Source organism: Phodopus roborovskii, unplaced genomic scaffold (assembly GCF_943737965.1).
Source record: "Phodopus roborovskii unplaced genomic scaffold, PHOROB, whole genome shotgun sequence".
NCBI classification, from domain to species: domain Eukaryota; kingdom Metazoa; phylum Chordata; class Mammalia; order Rodentia; family Cricetidae; genus Phodopus; species Phodopus roborovskii.
Window position 1 is genome coordinate 1,958,105 of NW_026126575.1, and position 11,516 is coordinate 1,969,620.

Genomic DNA, 11,516 nt, shown 5'->3' on the forward strand with positions numbered 1-11,516 from the left:
GGATAACTATAAAATACTCATTGAAGGCATTGCAAATAGGTTTTTTGTTTTGTTTTTTATTTTTTTGGCGTGTTCCCTTTCCAACACTTTCTATTTCTAGAATTATGAAGCTGTTGCCGTAGGTCCCCTGGCCCCAATGCTCAGGGATGCTAGTGTCCTACTCTGTGCTGTGCTTCTACTCATGTGTCTGTTGTCCAAGATCTCAGAGTTTCTTGGGTAATAGGAGTGATTTTGGCTCTTGCAGGGGCACCGAGGACATCACCTCTCCACACGGCATCCCTTTGGACCTGCTGGACCGGGTGATGATCATCAGGACCATGCTGTATACACCCCAGGAGATGAAGCAGGTGAGTCTTTGGAGCCCCCCCCCCCCATTCTTACCTCTCTCTCTACCCACCTCTGACCATTTAGCTTGCCTAGGCCTGGCTCTTGCTCACCAGTCTGAGCGAGTCAGTGTCCTTGTGGCTCTGAAAGATGGGTCATTCTCTGTTCCCTGTGGGTCTGAACATCTTGATGAGCTTGATGTAAAGGGGAAAGAAAACATGTACTTAATGTCCATTGGATGCTATCAGCCTGAAGAAGGTGTGATGTGGTTACCTGATGTGGTAATGCATACCTGCAATCCCAGCACTCTGGAGGATGAGGCAGGAGGATCCAAAGTTGGAGGCATAGTAGGAGCCTGTCTCAAAGGAAACAACAACTGGGTGGTGGTGAACACCTTTAATCCCAGCTCTTAGGTGACAGAGGCAGGCAGATCTCTGAGTTCGATGCCTTCCTAGTCTAGAGTTCCAGAACAGCTGGGGTGGTTACCCAGAGAAACCCTTTCTCAGAAAAAAACAAAAAAAAAAAAAACAAATGAACAAAACAACAACAAAAAGGAAATAAACAAACACAAACATTCTGGGGCTGTAGCCCAAATTTTGGTCTCCAGAGCCATACAAACTGGGCCTGGTGAAGCTTGCCTGTAATTCTAGCACTTGAGACTTAGAGGTGGGAGGATCCTTAGCTACTAGTGAGTTGCAGGCTAGGCTAGACTTTTAAAAAACCAAAGCCTAGACACATGAGAACCCTAAGGTTAGCTTAAATCATTGCCTCGGGGTTATTTGCTGGTTAGTAGCTAGTGTGGGGCAAGATGCAAGGAACATTCAAGGGGTGTGGCTGTTCTTGAGGGCACACTCTGAACTGTGTTCTCCTGTGGCTTGTGCAATGTGGCCCTGTCAGTGTCATTGATGGGGGTTCATGGTAACACACCAGCAAGTCTGGCATCTCTATGGCCATCTGTTACAGTTCATAGTGCCACTTGTGTGCCTTATTTAAGAGGTCATCTCCATCCATGACTTTTATGGCAGTCTCTTTTGAGTTACTGTGATAGTTCCTGAGATAATCAACCTAAGTAAGGAAAGGTTTTGTGGTTTCAGTGACTTCAGTTTTTCCCTTGATCCTGTTGCTTTGAGCCTGTAGTTGTATCATGGGAGGAACATATAGCAAAGGTGGCAGCTTACATCACGGTGATCTATAAACAAAGAAAGGAGAGGCTTGGGATCCCAGTTCCTTCTTAAAAGGCACACCCCCCAGTGGCTTGACTTCCTCTCCCAGGTCACTGTGTCTTGAAATGGCCATTACCTAGGCTTTTCTAGGTGGCTGGGCTAATAAGAAACTAGCTGAGCATGAACCCAGGGCTACCCCGGCAGCAGCACTCCTCCCTGACCCTGCCTCACTTCCTGCCTCCAGGTTCCCGCCTAAGACCCTGCCCTGGCTCCCCTGGACAACATTAATTTGTGAGATGTGCTAGACCTGTCAGTGTTTTATCGCAAACTAGAACAGTACCTTCTCTGGTAAATGAGAGACCTACCTTTGGTTTTTGAGACATTGTCACTCAGATTCCATTGAGATAGTGACATAGAAGATCGTCTTTCCTTGCTTTGCAAAATTATCACATGCATTTTGTGAGATAGGGACAGGAACAGGGCACCATTATCCCCACCTGCCTCATAGCCTCTAGGGTCTCTGACAGCAGCTCTGTGATAACTAAGTTGTGAAGCTGGGGCCCTTCCAGAGTAGCTCACCTTGGAACTCCAGGTGCTCTGGAGTGCGTCTCCCCTCATACTGGAACTGTGACTGACAGGCCTACTCAGGCCTGTCCCGTGGCTTCTCTCAGTGGCTACCTGTCTGGGTCTTGCTTTGGCCTTGGTGTCTTCAGGGATCCCCTCAGCCTTTTGCTGGAGTTAAGGTAGGCTCAACTTAACATGTGCAGGTTGCCACTAGTGCTGACACCTTATAAACATCCCTGCAGGTTATTAAATGGTTAAAGATCTCATTTATGAGCTGTCTGTTTCCAAGCAGCTGAGGTAGATGCTCCCTGGATTGCTCTGGTCTGTTCTAGAGACAGTGAGAGCAGTTATCAGTGGCATTGTGGAAGGAAGCCAAGCCACAGATCCAGCTGAGGGGAGGGCCAGCCCAACATCACTGAGTATCCTCAACCCTCCCCTTGGCCAGCCTCTGGCCTTCAGTGTTTGTATCTCTCTGGAGTTGGCAGCACTGGAGATGGGACCTAGCACCCTGTGCATGCTGGGAACATGCCCTGCCACTGATACACATAATCCCTAGTCCCTCTTGTAGTTCCAGAAGATTCCTGAGCAGTCATTTGTGCTGTTACCCAAGGTCTTCCTTGTCCAGCTGTTGGTCACAAGTCCTTGAGTCATATAGCTGGCTGATGGAGCAGAGCACGGGACATCTTCTCTAGTTTTCTTTCCACAGCTCTTGAACCCATCTGCTGACTACCTTGGGCTCCTCTGCTGTTGGACTTGATAGCCTGTGTAGATGGTCATATCCTGGCCCCTGAGGAACACCTCATATATGTTTGTGGCCTCTATAGTGTTTGGGACATGGGTAGGCCAGTCAAGAGGTTTCCCCCAATTCTGCTCTTACAGCCTTGTCTGGGTAAAGGTGGCACAGCCAGTGGTGGCCTGTGAACTGGCCACCTCTTAGGAATGCATGCTAGCCTGCTGACCTCAGCTCCAGACTGCTTCCAGTGACAGGCAGCTGATGACCGCTGACCCCGGCTGAGTCCTGAGTTGTCAGACTCAGCCATCTTAAGCCTCCACTCTCTTTTTCTCTCTCCAGAGCCTGGAGCTAGGACTCAGTATCTTCCAGTTCCTGTGCCTCTACTCTGGCTGTTTTTACGGCTTTAATTTAAACAACGGCTTCTTGATATCTTGTTTACGAAGCTGCCAGAGTGAAAAATTCCTGTATTATATGAGGCTCGAAGTCCTCGAGTTATCTCGGCCCCGCAACACACAACATCATTATCCCGCTGGCCCTTATCACTCAGTGCTGCTGTGCCCGTGGGACCCCGTGCCACTGCTGCAGCGTCTCACCGTCTGCTGGCCACCCCTCCAGCCTCACCGGATACTCAGTGCAACAGGCATTAGGCTCTTGATAGATTAGATATCTCAGTGATGTTAGGAGGGCTGGTAAATCTCTTAAAATAATTTTTTTTTGTTTCGTTTTGATTTATTTAACCATAGTATTTATCAAGCAAATAAAAACATTTTCTCTTGTTTGAGTGCTCCTAGGTGATAATGCCCAAGCTGCCAGGAGAGGCTGGAGTTGAGGGTAAAGCTAGGAGTGGCCCTTGCTCTCTATAACAGTGCAGAGGGCTAGTGACATTTGTAAGCCACACTGGACTGTGATGTCATCCGGGTGGACTGTGGCTCGGGCATGTTATCCCCAGAGATGCGAATCAGATACTAAACACAGATGAGACACTTAACCATGTGTTTTTTTTTCCCCCAAAGATCATTAAGATCCGAGCCCAGACGGAAGGCATCAACATCAGCGAGGAGGCGCTTAACCACCTGGGGGAAATTGGCACCAAGACCACACTGAGGTATGGTACATCAGGTAGCAGCCTGCTGGAGCCTTTTCTGGCACTAAGTTGAGAGTGTCAATGATCTAGAAATGAGTTAGAACCCAGTCTTCAGCAAGCCCCAAGCAGCGCTCACACAGTCCTCTTCCTACTGTTTCCCAGTAGAGCAGGGCCTGCCCCCATCACCCTTACCCCGAGTATATTCCAGGTATCTGGTGGTAGCAGCCCAGGGGATCAGTGCCTGTGCTGTGTTCTCCAGGCTGTTCTGCCAGACCTCAGAGGCAGTGACTAGAGAAGATAGACGCTAGGTCTTCAGACCCTGAGCCCTCCCTGTGTCCCTTGAGTATGTTCTCTTGTTCCTGAAGTAAAGGAAGAAATTGTCAGCTGTTTGATTGAATGTTCAGTGATTGAGTTTTTATGTCTGGGACCTGCATGAGGTTTTGGTTGCCTGTGTTGATTTCCTTGCATGTTAAAAGTCCCTGTCTAAGGTGGTACTGTCTGCCCTTGCCAGGGTGCGTGTGCATCAAAGATTTAGTCTATCAGCAGAGATAGAGTCCCCTCCTTTGCAGATGTGAGAAGAGCACTTGTCACCTGACCCCTGGTGTCCCCGTCTCCGTTGTGGGCAATGGAAGTTCTCCTTTGCCATCCTCACCTTGGGCTCCCTGCAGGTAGACTGCTGCAGCCATGCTAGCAATGTCCATTCTGCCTCTGGCTTTGGGCTCCCTTCAGTGGCCCCATGTTCACTACTGTGCTGTCTGCTGTAGGTATTCAGTGCAGCTGCTAACCCCCGCCAACTTGCTGGCAAAGATCAACGGGAAGGACAGCATTGAGAAGGAGCATGTGGAAGAGATCAGCGAACTCTTCTATGATGCCAAGTCCTCTGCCAAGATTCTGGCTGACCAGCAGGACAAGTACATGAAGTAACATTGGGTTGGGAGGTGCACCCAGAGGACAGACCCCACACCGTGGACAGGGCCTTGAGTCAAGCATGCTTTGCAGTGTTGCTGACTCTGTGGAAACATTCTAAGTTATCAAACCTCCATGGCTGCTTGGAAGGAACTCCTTCCCACCTGGCTTGTTTTCTAATAAAACTGAATAGGTTATTTTGATGAGACTTCTCTTTTTAGGTTCTTAATGTTTGTACTGTGTGTGTGTGTACACATACATGCACACAAACTTGCAGGTGCCTGTGGCAAAAGAAGGCATCAGAGCCCCTGAGTTACTATGGGGCAGGGCTGTTTCTAAGTTCTATCCACAGCACAAAACAAGGTTATTTATGTATGTATAACACATGCACAGAAATTACAGGACCAGTTCAGAGTTGTAGTTACTGTGGTGTTAGTGCAGTTGCCAGGGCACAGCATTATGCAGTAAGGCAGCACAGTTGTCAGTGAGTGTTGAGAGCAGTGTTGGGATGTTACACCTCATCTTCCTCTCAGGCTCTGGGCTGTGAGATTCCCAGACCCAGACATCTCTGTCCTGATGATCTGGACAGTTACAAGGGTGACCGTTGGGCATTGAGAGCCTCACAAGTCTATAGCCCATCTTGGCAGTTTCTTTCAGTAGGACACTTATTCTGTGACCCCTCAAGCACTTGGCCAAAGCTGCCATGTCTGAGACCGTGTTCGTGTTCCCTGTCCTATGCTGGGCTCTTGAGTGAGGTGGCTCTGTACTGACCACACTTAAGGTTTAGAACAGCTGTGCCTCTTCCAGGGCCGCGTGCCAGCTATGGTTTGGAAGTCTGCATGAGGACTGTCTCACTGCTTACCTGTTTAATAAACCATCAGTGTGGACTCATAGGTGGTTAGTTTGTACACTGGGTACCTTGTCTTGAGATAGTCTTGGAGCATAAGCTGGGAACTGTATGTCTGGACTTCCATACCCAGCAGTAGCTGGGGAGTCTGACCTTGAGCAGGTGAGGCTGCAGGGTAGACTGAGGTGGGTGACTGCTCAGTCTAAGCCTCCACAGCACCTGATGAGGAGAGGAGCAGTGGCGGTAGTGGTGGGTTGGAGATATTAGCACTTGGTACAGTGAGGAGTACGGGTATGGGCTTGTTCTTCCTAGCCACAGCCCCTGGATCCTGCCACTCTCCTTCATCTAGGCTGTGACATGCCTGAGGAAGGGGGACAATGCCCCGGTAAAAGGGAGATGGTCTGGCTAGGTGGCAAGGTTTGGTTATTTTAATTTTCCTCCCTTTCCCCCAGTACGGCCTGTGATTATTACATCAATCTTACAGGAGAAGTTTTTATGGCCCATCCCTCGCAGACTGTGAGAAGTTTCTCCATCCATTCCCAGGCCGGCAGCAGACCCTGGTGGGGAGAAAGTATTTGTTACATCTTATCAGGCTGACACACAATCTAACAACAATTACAGCAGCCCCATTTTTCCCACTAGTTCAGCTCCAGCTTGAAAAATTGTTGTAATATTAAAAGTCAGGCAGGATGGGGGCTGGTCACAGGAGGTGGCCAGTGGCCCAGCTCTGAGCCAGGCTCTTGGAAGCCTCCCAGTTTGCCACTTGGTGGTTGAGTAGAAGCCTCTGCTCCTCATTACAGCTGCAGTGCAGGCTCCCAAGCGGCCTCCAGGCAAATCCTTGTCCTCGATTTTGCAGACATCTCACCTCTTCACGATGCCTCCAACCCTCGGTCGATGCAGAGAATATTCAGATTTTAAGAAGGAAGAGCACTCGCTTTCTCACACCAAAAATGGTGGATCAACAAGCCTTAGTTAAAAGGAACTTGCACGGCAGAGGATGGGAGTTACACCCTGTAGACCTCTGTCTCCCTGACCCTGCCCTGATTGGGCAGCAGCTGGCCATGGTTGAAAAGGCCCTTTCTGAGGGAGGAGCCACAGCCAAGCCTGAGTGTGAGATTCTCTGAAGCCACAGGCATTATGTGACCAGGGCTCAGATAATGCCCAGTTCTTGGCTTTTGTTGCTAGAGGAGGTCATAGTTTGTGAAACAGGCACAAACTTAGGTCCGGCCCTCCACGTTTGGATGCATTGCTGGTTGGTATCCAGTTTCCAGAAACGGGGCCTTTCAGCCCCTAGAAGGGAGCGATGGTGTGGCCTAGTCTCAGCCAGACAAGCCAGCTCTCCCTTGGGACCCTGAGAGATACACACTGTCCTCCTATCCCAGGTTGCAAATGACCTGGGGATGATGCAAATGACCTGCGGCAGTGGGAAATGCGGGCTGGCAGTCGCCCACTGGCCCTGTCGCCCTTCCCGTCAGTCGTCTCTGCACGGTGATTAATGGCCAGGCAAGGTGCGCGTGCGGCCGTCAGCGCGATGGATGTGGCTGTCAGGCCGAGCGTCCGCGCTGACCCCCGGCCCCGGCCTGCGCGATCAATGGGCGGCGCGCGGCGGGCGAAGGCTGGACCGGCGCGATAAGATGGGCCGATGTGAACCCGCCGATTGCCCGCTCCGTCACCCGCCGTCACCAGCGCCGTCACGCCGCCCGCGCGCGGGTCAGCGCCGTCAGCACGCATGATTAATGGGGACGCGGGCGGGAGGTGCGGCCCAGAGCCTTGCAGACCCTGAGTGGCGCAGCCTGAAGCGCCCCCGTGTGGCCGCGCATGCAGCCTCGGTAGCAGAGGAAGCCTGTGGGAGAACCAGTTGAGGAAAGGGATACAGAGCTGGCTTTATTTTTCAGTGTCTAAAAGGAGACAAACCCTCCCCTCATTCTCCTGTCTGTCTGTCTGTCTGTCTGTCTGTCTGTCTGTCTGTCTGTCTGTCTGTCTGTCTGTCTGTCTGTCTATGGTAGGTTCTCACCATGAAGGTTTGGCTGACCTGGAACTCTCCAGGTAGACCAGGTGGTCTCGACCTCACAGAGATTCCTCTGCTGGGATTAAAGTGCGCCCCACTCCCACCCTGGTATGTTTTTGAACTGATAATTTTGTGGTAATTCTGAATTGGTGCAGAAATTGGAATGTATCAAAGGGGTATGCAATGATGGTGTGTTCTACCTCCTGTTCCCCCTGTGCAAATTACTTTAACATTCTTAGCCTATTTCCTTGTAAACTAGAGATGGAAGAGATTAGGGAAGGAAGGTGCTGTCCATCTCAGGTCCAGCCTCCTTTGCATTTCAGTGGTAGACCTTGTTCCCTCATCTTGGGTGATATAGGAATTCCTATCCTTGCCTAGAGTTCCAGATTTGCTTTTTTTTTTTTTTTAAAGCTTCATACCTTAAAATCCCAAAGCCATAAGTGGGCCATTGTGAGCTCTGACAAAGGAAATCTACCTAACCCCTGTGAAGGTTATTCCCTAGAAAATTCCGTATGCACCCTACCTCCTCCTCTCACCCACACAAAGGCAAGCCAGCTTACATCCCTTTCCTTGGGGGAGAATACATGATGTTGACCTACTCCTTCCTAGGGTCCCATCCACATTTAAGTCCACCAAAAACCAGACTTTATTGGGCTTACAGAGCAAAGGGTAGGGGATCATAAGTAGGGGAGTAGGTGACCTTAAAGCACACACTGGAAATGTGCACCCAGGATGGTAACCTTCCCCGTCCCATGGCTGTATAGATGGAGCCCCCTTCCCTCTTCCCCACCTGTGTCCCTTAGTGCCTCTCAGAGCTTTCAAGGCCACATTGGTAGAATTAGGGCAAGATTACATAACATCATGACTTAATGGGAGGGGTGGCTGTGAATTCAGGTGAGGGTCTCCTGAGCTTCCCTGGGCCCTTGGAAGAGGGAAGGCCAATAGTCAACAAGCCCACCTATGATGGTCTTTATCCAGCAGGTCCAGCCAAACTCCTGAAGATGGAGGTAGTTTTTCTTGGAGTCTGGTACAACCACTCTGTGGTGGTTGGAAAGAAAATGGCCCCCAAAGGGGGTGGCACTAATGTAGGTGTGGCCTTGTTGGAGTAGGTCCTGTTGGAGGAAGTGTGTCAGGCTTTGAGGTCTCATTTGTGCTGAAGCCACACCCAGTGAGACAGATCACTTCCTGTTGCCTGCCTATCAAAATGTAGAATCCTTTAGTACCATGTCTGCCTGCACATTCCATACTCCCAGCCACCATGGTCCCCACCATGATGATAAAGGACTAAACCCTCTGAAACTGTAAGCCATCACCTCAATTAAATGTTTTTCCTTTGTAAGAATTACCATGGTTGGGCTGAAGAGATGGCTCAGAGATTAAGAGCACTGGCTGCTCTTCCAGAGGTCCTGAGTTCAGTTCCCAGCAACCACATGATGGCTCACAGCCATCTAGAATGAGATCTGGTGTCCTTTTCTGAATGCAGTCAGAACACTATATATAATAAATACATCTTAAAAAGAAAAAAAGAGTTGTCATGGTCATGATGCTGTGGTTGGAAGAGTTCCTCCTTTGTGAGTTGGCTTCTTTGTAGACCAGGCTTGCCTTGAAGTCACAGAGATCCCCCTGCCTCACAAGTGCTGGGATTAAGGGTATGCACCACCACCCAGCAATGAGTTGGCTCTTTTCATTCAGAGCAGTATATGCACCATCTCCTTTATCACGGGATGGTTGTTTGGGCTTTCCCACTTCCCCGTTGTCTTAGTTAAGGATTTTCTTGCTGTAAAGAGACACTATGACCATGGCAACTCTTATAAAGAAAGCATTTAATTGGGATGGCTTATTTTAGAGGTTGGGTACATTATCATGGTGGGAAGCTTTGTGGCTGGGAGTACAGCAGTGTGCAGGCAGACATGGTGCTGGAGCTGAGAGCTACATCTTGACCAGAAAACAATAGGAAGTTCACTGTCACACTGGGGGAAGCTTGCGCAAAAGAGACCTCAAAGCCTGCCCCCACAGTAACACACTTCCTCCAACAAGGCCATACCTAATAATGCCACTCCCTTTGGGGGCCATTTTCTTTTCAAACCACCACACCCATGCATATAAGAATTGGGTAAAGGTCATGTACACTTAGATTGAAGGAATTGCCAGACCTTTCCAGATGCATTGTTATGGAGCTCAGTAAGACTGGTCAGCCTCTACTTCTGGAGCAATGGGATTAAAAGTATATGCCACCACACTGGGCTCCTTGCCTACCCTAACCATGAGCAGTAATGGAAACTATTTTTGCTTTATGTTTCTTCTCCACAGTCTTAAACTTTTTCTGATCTAGTGTACACAGACTGTCCTGGTTCCTTTATGGAAGACAATGCAGTTGTCATCTCCCCCCACCCCCAACACACCACTGTGGAGACAGTAGCCAAGGTTGGCCTCAAACTCATGATTCTCCCCTCAGCCTTGTGAACACTGGGAATATAGATGTGCCATCAGGCCTGGCTTCCAGCCCCTCTGATGGTTTGTGGGTGTTTTAAAGTCTTATGAGATGGGCTTTGAAGGATAAACAGGAGGCTGTCAGACAGGTGGGGAACATAGGTGCCAGCTTGGTAGACATTGTAGAAGTGCTTTGTCGGGATGTGAGCTCACAGGGTGGAATCAGTTTCCATTCCATTTACTCCATAAGGCTTTTTGCTGGTACAGTGGAGTATGAGATGAATTGATCCCAGGTTCGTGCCACAGTGATGTGGGCACTGCCAACAATGGCGCTCCTGCAGCAGTTGAGACTAGAGCCTGATGAACGCTGAAGCCCAGGCTGGGTTTTTGCTAGGACTAGGAAGCATGCTCTTCCCCAGGGCCCAAGCCACCCCACAGAACAGAGATGAGGCTCCTTGGTCTTCCCTAGGCTCTCCTGAGGCTGTCAGCCAATCCAGCCAGGGCAGGCTGGGCTGCAGGGAGGCAGTAGGGAGCACAGGAACAGAGCTACAGGGAAACCTGGCTCAGTCCACTGTGGTAGGGAAGTCGAGGCAGCAGGGGTCTGAAGCAGTTGTTCAACTGCATCCATAGTTGGATTACTGCCCCTGCTCAGCTAGCGTTCTCCTTCTATCAGTCCAGGACTGATATGGTGATGAGATGGTAATGCCCTCATCTACGGTGGACCTTTCTACCTCAACCTAATGAAGAAACTCCCTCACAGGTATACAGAGGTGAACCTCATCTAACCAAGGTACCCCCACAGGCCCCTTTCCCTAGAGATCCTAGGGCCTGTCAAATGGGTAGACCTGGACCCTCTGTCTATGTCATCCCAACTAGATCCCAGCGGAGGTGCCCAGAGGATACCAGCAGCCAAGCAGTAGGAAGGGACCTTGGACAGAGGTCAAGCCTGGCACATTAAGCCAAACTGCTGCTGTAAAGAGCTGTTGACTCCTGCAGACAGGCTGGCCCTGACAGATGAAGCCTCAAGGCAGTGAGGCTCAGTCCCTCCCTAGAGTGGGAGGATTTCTAGGAGCCAACTACTACTACTGCCTGGACCCCACCACCTCCAACCATGGTCCTGTCTTAGGCTTTTGCAGCTCTGTGGCTGGCAGGCAGGTGGGCGAGGCAGAGTACAGGGCAGAGCTGACTGCCTACCTTTGTCTGAGCAGTCTCAAGCAGTGATGCTAAAGCCAGGCTTCTGCAATCAGGCTCATACCTGCCCACCAAGCAGTCCTAGGGGAGAGCCTGCCTGGCTCAATACAAAAAAGAAGTGTTGCAAAGCTGTACAGAGCAGGGAGCCTACTGAATACTCCCTCCCAGTCCTGCCCAAGAACCGCCCTGTCACCTGTCCCAAGGGTGACTAGGGATGCACCAGCTGGTCTGATGAGGGTATAGAGCACAAGGCCTGCCACTTGCAT

The 11,516-nt window shown here is 50.2% G+C and overlaps 2 protein-coding genes across 2 annotated transcripts in view; both read left to right on the plus strand.

Moving 5' to 3' along the window:
- Ruvbl1 (RuvB like AAA ATPase 1) overlaps positions 1 to 4,982 on the plus strand; it is a 34,428-nt gene extending 29,446 nt beyond the window's left edge. The window contains exons 9-11 of the mRNA XM_051203374.1: positions 245 to 347; positions 3,798 to 3,889; positions 4,633 to 4,982. Of these exons, the coding sequence (XP_051059331.1) occupies positions 245 to 347; positions 3,798 to 3,889; positions 4,633 to 4,792 (355 nt within the window). The 3' untranslated portion in view covers positions 4,793 to 4,982. The remainder of the gene's footprint in view (positions 1 to 244; positions 348 to 3,797; positions 3,890 to 4,632) is intronic.
- Mgll (monoglyceride lipase) overlaps positions 1 to 11,516 on the plus strand; it is an 883,522-nt gene that overhangs the window by 579,574 nt on the left and 292,432 nt on the right. The window lies entirely within an intron of this gene.